This window comes from Anguilla rostrata, chromosome 9 (assembly GCF_018555375.3).
Source record: "Anguilla rostrata isolate EN2019 chromosome 9, ASM1855537v3, whole genome shotgun sequence".
NCBI classification, from domain to species: Eukaryota; Metazoa; Chordata; class Actinopteri; order Anguilliformes; family Anguillidae; genus Anguilla; species Anguilla rostrata.
The window spans coordinates 24909640-24931240 of record NC_057941.1 but is presented as its reverse complement, the minus strand read 5'-3'; the positions used below and the strand labels follow the sequence as shown (position 1 = coordinate 24931240).

Below are 21601 nucleotides of genomic sequence, written 5' to 3'. Positions count from 1 at the left end.
GACAATAATTATGTTTTATATTTGGTAGTCTAACATTTGGTTGTCTAACCTTAAAAAAAGAAAAACAACAGCCCTGTTTAAATTAAGTGCTGCCGATGTGGGTTCATTGTAACCAGAATGCTGAACACTACTCATATTTTAGGAAACCAACAAGACAAACAGGATCCAATTACATTCCTTTTCGGTAAATTGAATGTTCTCTTCTGTCGGTTTGGTATTCAAATGGTAAACTGAGACTCATGTGCAATCCCATCCAGCAGTAAACAGAAATGGTTGTTTTTAGTGGAATGTTATTGGAACCAATTTGGAATTTAAGGCAATGCATGCCTTGGTTGCAATCATTATATCCTGTTAGATTATGTTCTAAAACCTATTTTGGTCTGAGAGAACTGTATATTTTTGTATGGACTCTTGACATAAAAATGTCAAAGTTGGAACATTTTCAGTACATCGCTTTCTGCATACTTTTAGCAGTGAGTCATCGTAGTCTAATTCGGTTGCAGATTCAGTACAAAAAAACTAAACAAATAAATTCATGGGCTGGTTGGCTGATCCTATTACAGCATGGCACCAATATGATGAGGATGTGCCAGACTGTGAATTTTTCTTGCTGTTTCTCCCACCTCTTCACAACATTTGTCAGGATGGACAGGCTAATTTGAGCACTGCGTGGATCACATTTCCCACCCTGAAAAAAACTCTTTAAACGGGACTTTGGTGCCACTGTATTTGTTTTCTCATGAAGCTGGTTCAGGCTCAATGCTCAGCTCCTGATACTGCATTTTTATTGCATCGGCTGTTTAATGCTGGGCAGGGTGCCTGAATTATTTATAGCCTAATAAAAATAAGGCATGATGAAAACTCTAGAGCAGACCAAAGGCCATATTTGGGGGAGATGAATGCTCACATCAATCAGTCCCCGTGGCAAAAGCTGTAGACTCTCTTATTATGGTGATCAATGAGATCAATTTCCTTTTAAAGCCCTTATGATATGTTGCACAGGAATAGGACCTTAGTCCAGTGATCCACAACTCACTTTGCATTGGGAATCAACAGCTAACATTTGTTTCACCAATTCTTCAGCTACAATTGTGTCCATAAGATGGACTGTGCTTCCTGCTTAAGAAAACAAGGGCACAGTTGCTTGTGGTTTGTGGGTAGTGTATTAGGTAGTGATGTAGCTGGTATATTTTTTTAAGGATGTTGAAAAAACAATGACTTTATTGAATTTATCAGAAATAAAGCATTGAATCAGATGCTGATGTATTACAACATTGTTAATCTTCAGAAATATTTTACATTTTGCAGGACAAGATATATTTTATCCCAAAATTGGAAAGATAATTAGGTTTAATATATTGACATGCTCAATCAGTTTGTGAGGGGAGAATAAGACTCTCAAGAATATCTTTAATAAATATCATTAAAGTGAGTTCTTGCTCAATTTTTCATTTCAGTTTTATTTTTGTAGTGCTTTTCACAAAGTACCATTGTCTCAAAGTATCTTTCAGACATCCCAAGGTACAGCCTCTCAAGAGCAAGCCCAGGGTGACAGCAGCATGGAAACACTCCTTGAATGAAACAGGAAGTAACCATGGGTGGGTCCTGACCATAGAGGTCCTGACTCATAGGCCATCCACTCCTGGCAGACACTGGGCAGGCTAGAATAAAGTGATGACTGAGTATAAAGACATTTAGATAAAAGAAACAGGCATTTGTGGTTAATGTAGTCATTTTGCCAGGGTCAGCTGAGCGGCACGAAGACACGCCTCCAATCCTGATGGTGTAATTGGTGTGGTGTGCCCATGGGTGCTGTGACTTAGTGAGTGCGTTAGGATTCCCTTTCATTCTAACTGAGAAAATGTTTTCAGTGGTAAAGCAAATATATCAGAATCACTAAAAATGTTGGCTGTGAATTTGCACTATATTAGAGATGTTAACATTGCATGCCATGTCAGACTTAAAAAGCACAGCTTGACATAGAAAGCAAAGCAAGATTCTGACAAGACAGTAAAAACCAAATAAGAACCTGGCTCCTGCACTGTTGATGGTCCACAACACAGCCTGAAATCCAAGAACACATGCTTATTTGATGTACATAAATACTGAACCAGACACATCAAATGTATAAATTCCAATTTCCACCCATCCACCTCCTTTTATGTCCTTTCCCTGCGAGGTTCTCATACTTCTTTAACTGAAGCTGTTTCCCCAATTTCAGCCATTATTTACATAATGACAAACATTAATTGAGCCTCCTGTGCAACTTGACTAGTTCTCTCTGAAGAAATGCATTTAATACACAGGAAGGATGAACATGTTTGGTGCTCTTAGCGCTTGGGGAATCTCACAGTGTTGAGGAGGGAGCGACAGCAGGATGTGCAGCCAACTACATTAAATTCCAGACTGAGGGCCACTCTGAGGCACTGTCTCCTGGAGAGTGTCTAGCCAATGATAATGCAAAATGACTCTGCAGCGCACGTTGTTTGATAGAAGAGCAACAGCGCCACCCTGAGGTCAAATCAGGAAAGAAACTGGGCCAAAATACATTGTAAATGAGTACTGTAACTAGGAGGTTCTTATTTTTGAATGAAGTTGTGTGTATATTTCTGTGATTGTTTGAGTAGAAGTAAATGTTAAGTAGGAGATGTGGTTTGTTGTTTGTATGACAATAATCATTTTACAATATTTTGTGCCACAGAGGTCTGAGAAACCACACTCAATTCAAAGCCATATTGTACATTCGAAAATCTCACATATATATATGTACTTTTTTGAATTAGAAAGGATGTTTTTTAAATAGTTGGACCACATAACCTTATCCCATAGAAATAGCTATCAGTTGCTGCTTTACTTATAACCTTCTCTAATGAAGGGCAATACTAATTTTTTAAAAAGATTTTGCAAATAAATGGACAAGTCATTCCTCTCAGTATAAATTCATTAATCATTCTTCGAAATTCATGAAACAGCAAAGAATAAGGAGAGATTTTAGATTCCTTGCGCTTGTTTAACAGCCGGGCAGCTGACCCCATGTTTTGCGTGTGTATTTTCTGTGCTTCACTGATTTATCTTACCTTTCTGCCATTGCAGTCAATTTGAGGAATTTTTTTTTTTTCTGGGGCAAATAGTGATGGTGGTAATAAGATGAGAAGTTTCTTCTAACTCAGGTTGCCCACACTGTGGAGCCCAGTTGAGCTCGTAAGGCATTTCCCACTGATCGGAATAATAGGGAGACGTGCCTTTACATTAGCACTCCATCTGACACCCTGCTTATCTGCTGTTTTCATGTCTTGGAAGGAGCTACACAGCAGTAAATGATACTGTATGTAAACATAAGACTGTGATGAGACTAAAAGTCGAAACGAGAACATACCCAAGTGAGTGGGTCACCTTTTCCGCATGAATTGTTTTAAGTTTCTTGCTTAGACTCACTCTTTCAGCTATACGTAGCTATGACTCCCAGCAGAAACAAGGAGTTCAGTCAAGTAATAATGTTCAGATATGGAACTGCAATGTGTTGCAGCATTATATAATCTCTCTCTATGTGTGTGTGTGTGTGTGTGTGTGTAAATATGCATTTTAAAACAAACTTCTTTGGTGCCACAGAGAATTTGTTTTCAATATTGATTACAACTATATTTTATCAGCCTCTGCCTCTTCTTTCATTGAAAGCTGATTGCACTGCAGAGGACAAATAATTGTTCCAGGACGTTAGTCACATCTCCAGTCCAGAGTGGTAATGTGCTGGTCATGATTCGGTGAATCATAATTACTTCATTCCAATGTATTCTTTGAAAATATCAAAGCAGGAGTATGCCATGCACACACAATGTGCAAACACACACACACATACAAGCATACATATAGAGAGATGTGTCTGCGCTCGCGCTCTCTCTCTCTCTCACACACACACACACACACACACACACAAAGACACACAGGCATGTGCACACACGCACATACACTGTATTTTATATTTCAGTATTTTAGATGCAGACCACCAACAGATATGGCAAAGGCAAGATATTTTCTATTCAATAAGCCCTTAATAATAATGCATTGCTGTATGCTAACACACACTTCGCTTGTTGTTGAATGAATCTGATAAATACATACACACGTGCACATATATGCACACACATACAGACACAGACATATCTTTAAATATGTTTACAATATAATTTATCAGTTATGAATTTGTATTTAGGTTACCTTCATGAAGTTGATCCCTGGCAGGAATATTAACATATGAACATACTGAGCGTAACTGACAGTATACCCAGTGCTAGATTTGGCCAGGATCCTGTTGGGACATGATCCAGGGCATCTCAGTTTTGGACTGGGAACTATTTATGTGGATCCAAAAACTCTCGAAGGGGAAGAAAAAATAATAATCCATGCGTTGCATTCCATGACCCCTGAGAAGGTTTGGTCACCTCCCTGACACGGGCACTTTCTTGTTGACACATCCTGATTTATAAATAAAGTACAGTGTATACCCTTCCTGCCTGATTCACTGTAGATACCAACAGACATACAGTGACAACATGTAACAACATTTGACATCATTAGGTAACATGACAGAAAATTTCCCACTTCTCAAAACCATGATTTTGTAAAGGTCACACATGCTTTACCAACTGCTGTGTAAATTATGTGTTCTCTGCTTTTCACTGCATACTTCATGCTTTTATTTTCATAAGCATTTTTTAACTTAATGACTGACAGGACCATGTGCTTCTGTTGAACTAAGCTGAGCATGTTCTCAACTGAAAAATTCCAAACTGAGATTCCAAATTCCATTACATTCCCAGAGGAGTGTTACTTATAATAAAGCTATCAATGAATAATACACCTGATCTGGAGTTGTAATTGTGTACAGTGACTTGCAATGAAGTAAAATTATGCTTAGTTTACAATTCCAGCCTTTTTATAGCACTCTTTTGAATCCTGAGATGTAATGCTTTTCACAAGCTCATAATAAGGTAAACTGAAGTTAAAGCTGAGATAAAAGAGTTAAAGAACAGTCAATTTCATTAGGCATGCAGATGTAAGGGGGTGGGATGCGATGGATGGGGTAACCTAACACAGGATAGTTTTGTAGAAAGGAGAGAAGCAACCATTTTTTTCAACAGTCAACATTCGTTTTGTGTCACATTCAAGGGGAAGGCCACAGACTATTATTATGAATGTGCAATACAAATATGTGTGCGTATGTGGGGGGGGGGGGGTGAGAGGGCCGGAGGTGATGACACATTCAAGTCGCACATGCAGCCCACATTGATAAATGTGGTTAAGAATCACTGAGTTCAGCACTTCTGTATAGCCCAGGAGACGACACTGATAAAGTACTACTGTGTGGGGTTTCTGAGGCAATGAGGCACCTTGAAGGCCAGAGAATCTTTCTTTCTCTTACATACACACCCAAACGTTCCCACCCACCCAAACACACACACACACACGCACACAAAAGCAATCATACACACACTCTCTCTCTCACACTCTCTCAGTCTCTCACTCTCACTCTAACCCTCACTCTAACACAAACAGAAGACCTTATTGGGTGGCAGGCAAAATCCTATTGACATCCATTTGCATCGTAGTTCCCATGAACAAATTTGCCTCACTGTGGGGGCTCTGGAGGAGGGGGTGGAGGATCTGGTGGGGGCTGAAGGTCACCGTTTGGCTCTTTCCTCTCCAGGTTGCCATTGGCTGGTGGGCTTTTGAGGTTCTTTTGGATGAGAGGTCTTCTATGACGCCTTCTCTTGGCCTTGCGTTGTAGGATCGAATTTTGGGCGGGATCGGTTTTGAACCTTCCACTTAGTGCATCTGAAGAATCGTCGATGTAGGCCAGATTCTCTCCAAAATAATCCAGGGGTTGGGAACTAATTGCTTCAGGTAGAGACTGTGGATCCTGCCCTCCCTCCCCCACCCGCTCTGTCTCCGTCACCCCGGAGCCAGATTCCGAATAAGACTCATCTGAGGAGTAAGAATATGAGGAGGATTCGGATTGGTCATTGGGCAGGCGCCCGTTCTCCATGGCCCCGCCTTCCTTCCCTGTGCCTCCTTCCCTCTTGCCGTGGCTGTGACTGTGGGGACCGTGACTCCGGGGCCCTCGGTGGTGCCGTCTCCGCCGACGCTGGTAGAAAGGGTCGTCAATGTTGGGAATGCGGAAGTCAACGGACATATTCTGGATGTTCTGTGTCCAGTCCGTGGCGTGTGCCCTTAGCTCTTCCATCTGAGAGAAAGAGAGAGAGAGAGAGAGAATGGGGGGGGTCACAGATTCATCTATGAAGATTCAGCAGTACACGACACTGCAATAAGAGCAGTTAAAACATTTAAACAAGAACATTAAAAGTATATGTCCATTATTAAGGTAAAGGTTGAGGTTGTAATTGACCTTAAACTGAGTGCAGATGCTGGGGTTGTATCTGTTCGTGTTTTATAAGATCTGCCTGATGCTACACCTTATGATTTTTGACCTATTAGTTTATTTAACATTGATTAAAAAATTATTACAAAAACCATAAATAATAGAGTAACAAATATTTTACCAAAAATAATTATTCACTGCTGCAATCAAACAGGAATTTAAAAAAACCATTGTTAGAATATGTTCATCGTTAATACAGTATGAAAAAAAAAAAATTACCAAACGTTAATGGATGCAGATGATGAAAAGTCATTTCATAGACTTGAGTGGCCTTATATCTGCTTAAAAGTGCTTGAAATGTATGAATAAACAGAATTCTCTCAAAACCTTTCTCATTAAGCAGGGGTGTGGGATGATTTCTCTTATCACCCTCCCTGTCTGCATTAGTAATTGTGCCTTTGGCTCCAAAAATACAACAAACAGAAGACTTCTGTTTATATTTAAATAAGATAAACAAGATTCCAAGATAAATTGAAATAATTATAGACTTTTCTAAGTTCTCAGGCTATAAAATGAATAGCAAAAATTGAAATTATGGCAGTTGATGAAAACATGGTCCCAGAGAGACTTCAAACCTACAGCTATTTAAACATAATTTTCTTTCTTTAGTTAAAGACCTTAAATCAAATCTTGATATACAGTCAGATTTGAAAATTAATTTAATGGGTAGATTACAATTTGGTAACCACATAACCTTTTTAAGATGATGAGGATACCAAAATCTTTATACACATTCCAAACAATACGATTACCCCACATAAATCCTTTTTTGAAGAGGTAAATTCTTACCTTTTTCTTCTGAACTAAAGAAACACATCATGTAATTATTCTAGAGAAGAGGGATGCTTAAATCTCCCTAATTTAGAGCTTTACCATTATGCTGCGCAAATACTTTATATTGATATAGGTGCACAAATCACTTACTCGCTTAGCGGAAAGCAGCATGGTAAGCAAAAAGGAGGGTTTCACAAAGCTTTCAATACCACCGCTATGTCCCACTGCGGAACATGGGGGTGGGGCAACGAGTTTCAGGCGCCGGACACCCTAAAAAAAGCGTTTCATCGCGGGGCGGTTAGCAACTGTAGAACCACTATTTATGGTTTATATAATCAACTGTTGCATTGTTGTTGCTCCTGATTGGAACGTGTTTGCCCCAAGCATAGGGTGCAAAGCATTGTAATGCAAGCCACACTGCCATGATCTCCAGCACATTGATCTGAGAGAGAGGAGGATCCTACTACCCGTTTGCTGTCATGCCATTGCAGACCGCACCCCACCCCTTGGTGGAGGCGTCTGTGTACACAGGAATGTAAGAGGAGATGCCGCCCATCGGCAAACCGACACTGCGCATCTGAACATTTCGCCAGTGCGAAAGAGCTTTTCCAAATGACTGTGGAATGCGTAACAGCTTTACACAGTCTCTCGTGGGGTTTAATTTTAATTTGCCAGAGCCAGAGTTGTACTGGTCTCATGCGTAACAATCCCACCGGGACAACAGCGATCGCTGCTGCCATTAGTCCCAACAGGCACTCTCCTCTTGGATATCCATATAGCGAGCGGGCAAATTGGGCTTCCTGGTGCTCCACCTTGCTGCGGGGGCGAGGAGGTGAGTGGCTAAAGAGTCCGCCAGCTGCAGGAACCCCTTCCTTGTGAAAGGCACATAAGAAACAACTGGCACCTATGTGGACAAGGGCTTGTCCTAGGAAAGCTGCATGCAGAGCTGCACAGATGGGCACACAGGAGAGGGGTGATGCTCTACCTCACCTAACGTTACTGGGGTAGCAACAGAACCGAAAGGTTGCAAGTAATCTTCTGGAAGTATATGACTTATGCACGGTTGCTACCGTGGAGCAACAGGCCTTCACCCTCGTCAGCAAAGCTATCAGCAAGTGCCAGGAGAGCCTCTTCCAGAGGGATCATGTCAGCCGGAGCCCTGCCTCTGCAGGGGTTGGGCCTGCCCTCCTGAGAATGCAAGGCATAGGGCTCTGGGAAGTCTGCTCTTTGCGGTGCACCCCTGCCCATCACAGCGACTCCTGTGCACCCGGGGCAGCGCAGGGGGTACATGTAACCTTAGTTAAGGCTCGGAGAGTGTGATCCTCTCTGAGGCACATAATGGCGGCAGTGTGAGGATCCGTATCCTCCATGGCTGCGTCACACCCTTCGCACTGCTTCATCAGAAAAAGAAAACAATAAATATGCCATCTTTCTGCAAGGGCCTTGCATCAGAAAGAGGTCCTTTCTTGTAGTCTGATGCGTTTCTACTCACAGACGGTGACTTTGGCGTGGAATGAACAGCCTCCAGCTAGGTTGCTAACCGTACACTGAAAATTTGAGAAGAAAGATTATGGGCTGGGATGTTGCTTAAGTAGCCACCATATGCAAATTTGATCGCAAAAGAGCATCTTTGCCCTGATTGACCATTAAAGATGCCATTATGATCTTTTGCAGTCTTGAGATTGGATGAAATCGAATTCCCATATGCAACTTAAAACGAAGCTAATAAGGAAATAGAACAGTGTGATTCTGCTTGATCTGCATGCTTGATGGTTACGCTAGCAATATGGGAGATAAAATCCCAGAGTATCATTGGATAGCTAAGGTTTTACAACAGAATGAACATAGAATGAAAAAATAAGAATAAACAACAAAATTCAAAGGAATTCCTTCAGTGATCTACTTATTTTATAAAATTAACTGTATTCTGATTACCCTCAATTTATATGGTAACTGTAATGGAATGCAATTACTCATATTTTGTATTTTAACTACATAATGCCGTTACATGTATTCTGTTACTCCCCAACCCTGGCTATATTCCATAGCTATATAATATAACTATTATATTCAGCAAGCTGCATAATGTCTGAGCTCTGTACTCCACAATTTTTGATTTATAATCAAACAGTTCACATGCGGTTAAAGTGCACATTCTCAGCTTTCATTTAAGGGTATTTTTATACACTTTGATTTCACCATGTAAATATATGTCTTTGCCTCAGCATTATGGAGCTCACTACATCTCATTACTACTGCATGATAACAGTGCAATCAGTCGCATCGTAGAATGTCTATTGATCCTATAAATGTTTATGTTTATTTCCTCCAATTTAACCAAAATAAAGACAGTAGTCTTAATTATTGGATCAAAAGATCAAAAATGTAAGATCAAGGTCAGGCTCCTTGGAATTACAAGTTGAAGCAGAGTTGAGAAACCAAGGAGTAATCATAGATTTAGACTTGACCTTTGAGCACTATATACCGTAAGAAACATTATATGTCTGATGTTTAAAAATTAATGTCTCAAGTTGACAAGATTACGGAAAACTTTTTTTCGTCTTCCAAAGCACATTACAGAAAGATTACAGTTGGCTGAAAATGCCACTGAAAGACTATTGAGCAAAACAGGGAAGGCAAGCTCATATTACCCTAGTACCTGCATCTTTACGCTGGCTGCCTCTTTGCTTCATAATTGATTTTAAAACTATTTACTTGTTTATAATGCCTTAAATGGCTTGGCACCAAAATATATTACTGAACTTACGGAAAAATATCAGCCAAACGTGCCTTCCGATCTACAGATACGTAATTTCTCTGCACTCCAAAAGTTCATTGAAAGCAGGTGAAACAACATTTTGCTTTTATGCTCCTAGACTGTGGAACACATTTTTACACTAGCTGGTTTTTAATTAATTGGGGCTGATGTCCTGCTTATTTTATCTTACTACATATTTTCCTTTTTATTTTACTGTTTCATTAGTTGTGTTTCTTACTGTATCACCTTTGTAACTCTTTCTGTCTGTGAAGTACTTTGGGCTACAAATAACTTGCATGAAAGATGCTATACAAATCATCATTATTACAGGTCACATGAAAACAAACAACACATGATAGAGAGAATGAGACAGAGATAATAGGACAGAGAGATGAAACCCCATGAGTGAAACAGAGAGAAATTAGAATAAATTGAAGGAAAGTGAATGAAAGAAGCAAGGATGAGTGGTTATAGAATGTGAAAAAAGAGAGAAGAGAAGGACAGTACAGAAGAGAGAAGAATGGAGCAGTAAAGCAGATGAAAGGATGAGACAGAAGTGGAAAGGTCGGAAGGATAGAAAGGGATGGGATGAGAAGAGACAAAGCGATATTCAGGTCTTTACTTAATTTGAATAAATTATGTCAAGATGAAGGTTTTTTTTGCCTGCATTTTTTGTTATGAAACATGAAATGTTTTTGGTTGTATTTGATACCGCCCCCTACTGTACATGCTCCGACAGGGCCTGTCTGTGACACACCTCGGCCCGGGTCTTCTTGGAGAGCACACGGAGCCAGTTCCCAATCATGGTGAGGATGGAAGCAAAATAGGCCAGACCCAACAGGATCCAGAACCACACCAGAGGCTTGTACCAGTGGTCCTTACCAGTGACATCTCCATCACCTGAGAAAGAGAGGAATGAATGATTCCCATTGACTGTATGAACTATTTTCATAGTCCAGCTTTTGACAAGACTTGAGTATATTCCTTTGATTCATTTCTGTGGAGTTTATTTCAAAGCTGTGTACGGTCAGTTTCACACAAGGGGAATGAAACCGCAATGTAGATGCCATGGTTACATTCCAAACAAGAAAATAGTATTTCCCCTCCATACAATTCTGAATTTTCAAATAAATGATGAGCCAATTACTAAAAGCATATGGCCTATTGTATCATTGTGCTTCAAGTCTGCATTGTCAAGACTGAGACCTATGTGTTTCAGGAGGTGGTTTTACCACAGAGATTCACTCTTATGTTCCTTCCCCGTTTAGTTCTTCTTAATGACAGGAGGATTGGGTTATCATCAGAAGTTTCCGGCACTGTACTTTAACAGAAACAGTACTTTCAATGTTAAGAATACTGTTTCAACCATCTGACTGACCTATAGTAATATCTGTAGCTGCACAGTGTATGAAATCTATGACAGTGTGAATCCTCAAAACAGAAGCTGCTGTGGTTGCGTGTTGTCAGTCTGGTAGGCACTCAAAAACACCTTCAATCACCGCACTGGTGTGGAAAAAGTCTTAACCACAGGACTGTTCCTCATTGTCAGGAATGGTACCTGCAACATAGTCGCCAAAGCCCACGGTGGTGAGTGTGATCACCACGAAGTAGGCCGACTCCAGCAGGGACCAGTCCTCCACTTCCTGAAACACCAGGGTTGGTACGGCCAGGAAGAGCAGGCAGCCCAGCAGGATGGAGAAGACAGCCGAGATGACACGGACAATGGTGGGACTGACCCTCCATTTCTGAGAAAGCAACAGATGAATAGGGAAGGTGTTGGAAGGAGGAAGAAGGAGAGAGAGGTGGAGAGTTTGTCCGTGAGTTGGTCAAACAAATAGACATGATGCATTTTCCTTCTATACATCTGTACATCAATCTTGGGGTCTGCGTAAAAAAACTGGATTTTTTTTTATTTCAACAGCTGGATATTTGGGGCTGTTGGGTCGGGATATCCTACTGACTTGTTCCCAGGGCAGTCAGTGTCCCACTACAGAACCTGGAACTGAACTGTGTAAAACTTGTCCTCATGGGTCATGTGTCCTTGTGGGATGTGGCTGGGCCCCGCAATGTCGCACTGAAAGACAGTGAGAGGCTGAAACAGACACAACAGCATGATTCATTTCTATAGTGTCTCTCACCAGGAACAGCATCTCAACCTTGGCAATGGTCTTCCTCAGACCAGTCCCCAGGTGGTCACCCACCCCAGCCAGAAGAATTCCAAACATGGGGATTCCAACCAAGGCATAGAAGATGCAGAACAGCTGACCCCCTTCTGTCTGAGGGGCGATGTTCCCATAGCCTAGGGAGGGAGGGCACATGGTTTTACTGTCACGGAAACAAATAAACAAAGATAATGATGGGATTTGGAAAAACAAGGTTATTCTGAGAGGCAATTTTGATAAAGAGGAATTGCAACATTGAGAGTGTAGATCAGAGGGCAGAGTATGCCTCTGAGCACTAACCCTGGATGACTTTTTATAGATAATAGTAAGGATTAGATTTAGGGCTGCATAAACTAATCCCAGATCAGCCAAATAGAGCCAGGATCAATGAGTGATGACACACCAATGGTTGTGATGATGGTGCCAGAGAAGAAGAAAGCGCTTGCTAGGTCCCACCGGCTGGAGAATGTAGAGGCGTTACTGTTGGGATCAACACCGGCTCCTACTGCATCTGTTACTTCCTGAATAGGGATAGAGAGAGCAAGAATTATGGAAAGAGATGGAGAGGGAGAGAGGGAGAGGTCACAGGCTTGGTCTATGAAGAACCACAGTATCTGCCACCTGTCTCTACAGTATGTTACTATAAACATTGAAAGAAATGAATATGAAAAATCATGTTTAATGTCAGATATGCAAGTACACTGCAGTATTAAAAGTTGAAAAAAGGACTTTGTCTTTCAGTACAGGTTGTATGAGAACCAACAATACATGAGAACCTTTGAGGATTGTTATTTGAAAATGCAAAATGAGTTTTGAGTATTGAGATCCTGAAGTAATTGAAATCTGCACATGCTTTCCTTATTTTGCAAATCAATTTTCTGCTCAAGTCAATTTGGGCACAACAGACTTGATATTCTCATTCTTCTTGCTTTTGTAAAGTTAGAATTTTAAAAATACAATATGCTCTAAATTATCTGTAATATTCTTTTCAAGGATGAAATTAACCTTAAGTTCAGGCATGTTACATCATATGCAAAGCTACAGATTCATTAAATTAGCTAGTTATAACCATATTCCATAGCTATGATGGATGACTTTAAGATAGCTAAATGTACAGTAAAGACTTTTTACTTCTAGAGTCTTGTGGTAAGAAACAGAGGCCTATGGAAAGTGCTATTGGACTAGACACAAGGTAGATAAGACAAACCCCTTTTTTTAAAAAAAGGAAAAAAGATTTAAATTCTTATTATAATCTTTATTTCACATGGTAAGTAAATAAAAGGCTTATTTTTAAAAATTTTGTGTGTGACTAAAGGTGGGCATGAGCTGCAGTACCTGTATGAGGATCTGCAGGGTTTCCTGGTTGATGCAGGTGTAGTTCTCCAGGAAGGCTAGGAGGTAGCTCTCCAGGTGGTTATGCTTTCTCTCCTCTCTGGGGGCCTCCAGGGTCCGGAACACCACGGCTCCCATGACCAGGTAGAGCAGCACCCCGACCAGAATGGCCAGGAGGGTGGAGCACCTCATGCCCACGTTCCGCTTGCGTCTCAAACTGGGGCGCCCTCTGCTGCCGGAGCCGTTGTGCTTGAGGGCACAGCTGCGGGGTGAAGAGAACGCAGCCCAACCCTCAGCCCAACCACATCGCTCATCCATCAACGACAACGCGTCCCCTGGGTGCCACTTTAACTGCATGGCTATTGTGTGATTGTCTTATTGTCATATTATTTTAGTACCAAAAAAAAAAGAACATTATCCCACACACATGTACTGTTACGTGCCATGTGTTTTCTTTTGTGTGGACTTCCCTGCCTTCACCTGCCATCATCTTTGTTGGCTGAGCCGCCTGTCAATCACCATCCACCAAGTCCTACCTTCACCAATCCCCACCCTCCGTGTCAATTCTGGATCAACCAATCAGAACTCGCCAACTCTGCTATATAAACCTTGACTGTTTGCCATGATGGATGTCTGACTTTTTGCTCTGTGTTGTGTTAGTATTTGACTCTATGTTAATCACTCATTTGAACTTGTCTTGTTTTTGTGTACACTTCCAAGGCTTGGGATAGGTAAGACTGGGGGCTCCTGTACATATGCCCGTAGGCTATGTTGTGTATAGATCCACTAGTCATTACATTACAGGCATTTAGCAGACGCTCTTATCCAGAGCGACTTACACAACTTTTACATAGCATTTTACATTGTATCCATTTATACAGCTGGATATATACTGAAGCAATTCAGGTTAAGTACCTTGCTCAAGGGTACAACGGCAGTGTCCTTACCCGGGAATCGAACCTGCGACCTTAGTCCTTAGGGGTGATTGCCAACCAATTGTTTTTTCAGTCTGCTAGTTAGAGTAGATAGGCCTTTTGTTTGTGTACTTGATACACTAGATTAAATTACACTCTGGTTTAGCTAGCTTTTTTTTCTGTTCATTTGGCAACATCCAGCGTCCTTTGACCCTGGTAGTGTGTGTCTGGGTTGTTGTATGTCCTGTAGTAGTTTGTTGCACCTTTTGTTTTGTTCACACAGTAAAACACTCATGCACAGAGTTGCTGCTTTTGTCTGTGTTTGATTTATTGTTGTTACCATCATTTATACAGCATTAACATCTCCCGGCATTCTTAACATCTAGTTACATACCCCATGCACCCCTAGACCCATGGGGTCGTAACATGTACACATTTATGAATTAGAATCTAACAAAATAAAAAATAGTTTTAAAAAAATAGATATAAAAGATCTGAAATTTGAATCTTGCCCCATGCACAGCTGCACGTCTTTCCATCTCAGAAATTAGATTTTATTTACCTCTCTTCCTCCTCCTTCTTCCAGCTTTCTCTTTCTCTGCCACTCAGAATAGAGTCTCTGGATCCATAGCTGCGAGGGGAACGCACAGGGGGGGCATTCTCATCGCTGTCTGAAGGGGACCGCACTGAGAGGGGCAGATTAGAAACGAGAGAGAGAACTTGAACTCAAGTCCTGGAGTGCATCAGCGTCTCTGGCTTTTTGCAGTTCCCTTTCAGTCTGCATTTGTACATGTCTGTTTTACCTGATTATCTTTCAAATAGTGTGTTTAATTTCATTTTCAGTTGGAGCTATTTCCTCTGACACGTGCAGCCTGAGAACACTGTGCTCAATGAAAGATGTGGCACAACCTACTGTATCAACAGCACTACACGTCTAGATGAGCAAATTACTCCAGTGTGGGAAGCAACAAACTGACAAGATAACAAATGGCTAGTTTTCCTCTCAAGGGATGTCGGTATACTAATTTAGCTTCCCTCTCTGTTGCAATTCCTCATCAGTAGATTTAGGCTCAAATAAATAAGCATCACTGCATCTAAATCACACCTCTCTGGTCCTTGGGAGTCAAGAGCTTTTTTTTGCTTTTGGAAAAAAGTACTGGCACAATATGAAAACTGATGCTTATAATTGTGAATGCCATAAAATGAATCTGCTCATCCTCTGGAGTTGTAATGTTGCTGTAGTCATAAAGTTGCAAGCTGCTTTACAGTTACATTAAGTATGTGTAACTATGGAGACTGAGAGCCTTATACTATGTATGTATGTACAGAGATGTGTCTACATGAATTCAAGCTGGAAAATGACTAATATTTTAATACCTGCCAGTATATGGACATATTATTACATACACTTTTTTTAAAAACAAATATATAACAAATAAAAACTGATTACTAAATTTGTGTATGACAATGAATTACTGTGTATGAAAGAAGGACAAACATTTGTTTCTGGAACTATGTTTAATATATGTGACAGCGGACTCCTGTTTTGGAACTGTCACCGGCCCTTTTTGTTAATTATAAATAACAACTAGTCAGGCTTTAAATGAAGCAGTGTTGGCCAACTTACGGTTTCAGCAGTCATTCAGTTTGTGCTTCATGTGAATAAATCCTCTCTATTGCGTTGTATGTCTGTTTCACTTGAGGCTGAAGTTTCCTCTAAGCACTGACACAGGACCATCTAACGCTATCCAATTCATAACCAAAACGAATTGGAAGAAAAACACAGAACTGCGAAGCAAAATGTCCAGTGTTACTTCAACTCTAACAGAGTATATATGAGTCCAATAGGGACCATATATACTCTGTAAGACTTGATTTAGCGCTGAACATTTTACCAGTGCTCATCGACAGCTTGCACCTACACTGTCTGTCTTCTAGGCTGCCTAACACCATTGAAGCCTTCCTGCTAACTGAAGCCTTCCCACCCTGCTGGGGCCCACTGACAGAGCTCACACTCTCATACTATCAGTCATATTTTACATTCTCATATGCCTCCTTGGGATACATAATGGTGCCAATACATTTTGAATAATTTATGAAGAACTACATATCATTAAAAATCCGTAGTTAATAGTTAGTGGATATTAATGAAGAGTGTTAAATGTGTGAATGTGCATTAAAAAAGCAGCCAGGTTAGCCAGATTATGAAAAGGTTACAAAATGTATGCTGTTGAGATGGGAGTTTAAGTAACCGTGTTACGTTGTATGGGTTTTTTCATTCTAGAAACCCTGGTCTCCATTTAATCAGTAAAATCTGTCATTACATATTTTTCTTTTTATATTGTGCACATCACACCATAGTGGTCCAGTGCATTGTGCATCAAAACTCATTTGCAAAGGCACTGAAGATTTTAAAATACAAAAAAATATATATTTATTTATATTTGTTAACATTGGACTAAAGTTTTACAGTGTATTTCTAAGGAAACATAGTTTGGATATAAAATATTTATTAAGCAGTAATAACTGCACAGTAATTTAAAGTTTGTTCATATTGCTAAAATTAAAACTGCTAAAATTAATTTCCCTTTATTGCATATTTTTTGTAGGTCATTTAATTAAAATGTAACAGAATTCGGTAGTGTCTATTCTGCAAGAAACTGCATAGTTTTGCTGCCTTGTGCATCTCAAACTAAGAGGAAATGCAGCCAAGGAAATTTATATCAATCAATTAAATTTTATAGGAAGCCAATACATTTAATCTCATAAACTACCAAAGCCCTGAAACCAAGCCCTGATAACTCCAGTTGAAGATTAAGTGGAAAAAATATGTTCTCCCAGTTGCACTCAAGCACAGCTTAAATTAAGACACATCACACCCAAAACAGAAGCAGTAGATTAGGTATCATTCCTAAAAAAGAAGACAAAGATGTTTTACCATAATTAATGCGATTGTCAGACACGACTGCCAAACAGATAATCTTTGTATGCTCCTCTCGATTGCATGTGTTATGATTGACGTGCAGTTTGATGTGGACAGGTGTCCTGACTGACCCTCTGTTGTGTGAGTAGCTTAGACACAGCACACATTTGATGCTTGTCACAGGAAAGGTATTACTGTGGAAGCTTTCGCACTATATCAGTAGCAGAGCAGTTTCCAGATCGGGGCGTGAATGGCTGGGACGGACTACGCTGTTTCAGACGAGCCCGACTCAAGGGCGTGGCATCCCTGCACTCTACCAAAACGACTCGTCCGAGAGCAAGAGAACATCAAATCCAGTCTCGACCATATGGAGATGATGGTAATAAAAAAATACGATTGAGGGGAAACAGTGCCCAGCAGTCTCATAGTCTCACGCCTCATAAATCATTCGTTCCCATCCAGGGTGCCGCTGGGAGGACAGCTGCGTCCTGGAACACTGTTCCAGAACCTGTGTCCTGCCATGCATTCAGGTGACTATGTGATAAGGACAGTGAGTGGGTGTGTCAGACTGTGTCTTTGTGTGACTGTGTCTGTATGTGACCCACCAGTCTGGACCATACAGGGAGAGGGGGGAGTGGCTGTGCTGGCAGGCAGCCACTCCCCTGGACTTGCCCAGAAGTTGTTTTGCTTAGTGGTGTAAATCTCCGCGTGTGACATTTTATTGGTCTCGAGCAATGCCACCCCGTGCAGCTGCTGACTTTCCAGCCACGCAGAGACCTGCGGTTTACCTCTTCGCATTCCCATTCAGACTGAGCGCGGAGTTCTCATACAACTGCGTTCAGTAGACCTTACAGTGATACTTCACATATACATCTTGATCACATGTACACACATGTATGTTCTGTTTTCCACAAAGATTTCATATTTAGTGCGCTCATACTATTCATTATTCGCATTCAAACTTCTCAAAAAAAATTATATTTTCAATTTTAAAGATAATGCCAGAGATACAAGGAGAATATTTTAAATTTGTCAAAATATACTGCCATCATTTCAAAACATGTAAATCATGGCAATGTATACTAGTACTTTACTTTATTAAGTAAAGAATGTCTAATATATAATAAGCAGCAAATTAAGTATTTCGTAAATATACTGTATACAGGTTTTAATTTAAAACAAAATTATTTGCTGGGCAGAACTAGTGGACAGAATCAGTCATTTGGAACTGCAAATCAATATTAATAAGGCACCACAACATGAGGAAAATTGACTCCATGGAGAGGTAGATATGGCAGTCATTTTTATGCAGGAAAAAAACTGCTGCAGAGTTTGTATATTTATTATTTTTTTATTGATAATATATATATATATATTAATAATATAAAATTGTTTATTAAATTTTGATAAAGTGCATCGCTGGTGTATGATATGCTAGTGATGTTAAATTAATTGTAGAGATGGTGTCACACTAAAACATCTGCTGACCATAGGACACGATACATGGAAATAGCTGAAACCCACCCAGCCACGCACAAACACACACACACACACAAACACACATACTCATACACACACATACACAAATACACATACACACACTCAAACACTCAGACACACCCACACGTGCACATGCACACGCACACCCACGCACACACATGCCCACACACTCATGCACACACGCTCAAACACTCAGACACACCCGCACGTGCACATGCACACACACACACGCACACACTCACATTCACGCACACACATACACACACACGCACACACACGCACACACTCATGCACACACACACACACACACACACACACACACACACACACACACACACACATAGTGTATATTCTTTGAGAGCAATCTAATATCTCAACCTTTACACCAAGTAAGCACCACAGCTCCGATACAATTTAGCACACAGCTGCCACAGGAACAGAGCACACAAAAAGACTTAAAGACACTTAAATTCACCCTGCTTTTTCTGTGTGACCGAAAAAGATGTACCATTGCAGCATGCAGAAAAAGGCTGTAATCTGAGCAAAATGATTACAAAGTGGAGTAGTCTCCCTCTCTCCTACCTCATGGGCTAATGATCCTGAAAATCCAGGGTGTCAGCCTGTGATAGTGTGGGCGAGATGGACGCTCAAGGCATGTGATAGTATGTTAGCCTGCCTGTATGAACGAGCAGGTTACCACACGCACAAGAAATTAAAAGATACTAGATCAAACTGACTCTGATAGGAGAGATGGAAGAAGAGAGCGAGAGATAGGAAAAAAGAGAGAGAGAGAGAGGTAAAGAAAGAGGAAGAGAGGGGAGGGGTAGAGGGAGGAGTCAGTGCTGCTGAACTGTGCTCAGCAACGCTTCTTGCTTTATATCTTTACTCGATCCTTTCTCACTCTCTTATGTTCTTTCTTCATCCCTCTCCTCTCTGTGAAAAACGAGAGCAAGAAGGTGACAGATGAAGTCTCTTTTACTTATGTACAAATGCACAACACCAAATGTGAAGCACTGCTAATGTTGGTGTACAGTTATATCTACTAGTGTACTGTGTGTGCGTGTGAGTGTGTGTCTGCGTGCGTGCCTGTGTGTGTGTCTGTATGTATGTGTCCTGCATATATACATGCATTGCATGCATGTGCAAATCTTTTCAATGGATTAATCATTGTGTAATATAAATACTCATAAATTGATATTTGTATATAAGTACATAATAATTACAAATACCATTCATTCTTTTTATATCTCTTTAAAAAACATTCATGTCAAATACACTAACAAGTAATTATACATTTAAACAAAACATAATATACTTAGGTTTATTGTTATAATGACTGATTTGAGGTCAACCACCATCTTACAACAGACTACGTACTGTAACCACATACCTGTTTAAAAATCAAAGCCTGCAAACAACATGCCAGATATCACACCACTATTCTCATTGATTGCTTCCTCACTTCACATCCATCGATACAGCAATTATAACCTGCACTGTGAGCATGCATGGGAGTAAGGGAATTCGTTCAAATCTACTACAAGACACAGTATTGTCTATGACCATGCAGGCTATATCATAATCCTATTAGGTTTTAAATGGTTTGGATTTCAGTTGCTTTTAATTTTTTTTTTTATTGTACATTTTTTTGTAAAATTTTATCTTGTTTGCTTGTACGCAACATTTACATTATTTTATCATATCACACTATTTCTCACCTGAGATATTAAGCCCAACTAATTCCTCTGTGCCTCATTCCTGCATTGTGGAGTGTTGAGTGACACTTTTCATGAACACTTCTGTGCATTATTGCATAACTGCACACAGAGTGTAACTGCACACATTTTTTGTACAAATACAATGAATATATTAAAATGTAATTCTGAGAAATGTGAAAATATGTTTTAGGCCTTTTGTTGAGTAATAATTTTTATTACTTAACATAAAAGTCATTGAGCTTAATTAATGCTCAATTTTTATGAAATCTAGATGAAACATAATCCATTGAGACATTGGTAGATGTGAACAAAAGAAAGCTGAAACAAACCATTACATTGATCGACCAATTTCACAAAAAAAAAAGAAAACAATATATACTTACACGCATACAATAGCGCCATTTTTATGTCATTAAAAACATTTGTGTGATTTAATCCAGCTACAGGAAATAAAGTGGGAGTGATCCAGTCTCCCTTCTTTCATTCTTTGTTTTAGGAATATAATTGAGCAATTGATTTAGCAGTTAGAGAGCTACGGCTGCAGTCCTTATGGCTAGCACTTGGGAAAGAAACATGGATTATCCATTATTGCCATTGTTATGTTTTTTGGTTGAGTTCTCTTCACAGACACACCTAACAAATGGATAACAAATCAAATAAGAGCAATATTCAATTTAAAGCTTGAGTCAACCTCAGTTTTACTCATCATCATATGATGAGTTAATTCACAAACTGTGAGAGTTCCTCATAAATAAGTGATATATATATATATATATGGGTGCAGTTGGCAGGTGTGGGTGCAAGGAATTGCGTGTTATGCATTCAAACAACTAAGCGCTTCTCATCACATTAATATCGCTAATTAAATCAACCGACAGTAAACTGCATCGAACAAATTAACTGTTTCAACTCGTTGCTACCCAAAACACTGCACAAAATAAATATTTCCGGTCATTTCTATGTTCTTTTAGAAATAGAGCAGACAGCCTGCCGTACTTATGCATTTTGTCTTTATTCAGACCTTGGGAAAGCAGAGACGGATACAGAAATGGGATCACAGTACGGAAAGTCCCATTGCCAGGAA

At 40.1% G+C, this 21601-nt stretch overlaps 1 protein-coding gene across 1 annotated transcript; it reads right to left on the bottom strand.

Annotated features, from left to right (window-relative positions):
* Nucleotides 1-2127: 2127 nt before the first annotated feature.
* On the bottom strand, nucleotides 2128-19609 carry LOC135263340 (potassium channel subfamily K member 4-like). Its single transcript, XM_064351255.1, has 8 exons — nucleotides 19382-19609; nucleotides 14939-15062; nucleotides 13466-13724; nucleotides 12534-12651; nucleotides 12107-12267; nucleotides 11527-11713; nucleotides 10726-10868; nucleotides 2128-6241 (listed from the first exon to the last, which is right to left on the bottom strand). Exons 3-8 carry the CDS (start codon nucleotides 13652-13654, stop codon nucleotides 5627-5629), a joined length of 1413 nt encoding a protein of 470 aa, XP_064207325.1. The 5' UTR covers nucleotides 13655-13724; nucleotides 14939-15062; nucleotides 19382-19609; the 3' UTR covers nucleotides 2128-5626.
* Between the last annotated feature and the right edge of the window lie 1992 nt (nucleotides 19610-21601).

Excerpts from the sequence above, each read along its gene's own strand:
- LOC135263340 (XM_064351255.1), bottom strand. The coding sequence starts at position 13,654 with ATGAGGTGCTCCACCCTCCTGGCCATTCTGGTCGGGGTGCTGCTCTAC. Across the intron at positions 12,652-13,465 it reads CCCTGCAGATCCTCATACAG|GAAGTAACAGATGCAGTAGG; the intron begins GTACTGCAGCTC and ends ATCCCTATTCAG. Across the intron at positions 10,869-11,526 it reads CTTTGGCGACTATGTTGCAG|GTGATGGAGATGTCACTGGT; the intron begins GTACCATTCCTG and ends TCTCTTTCTCAG.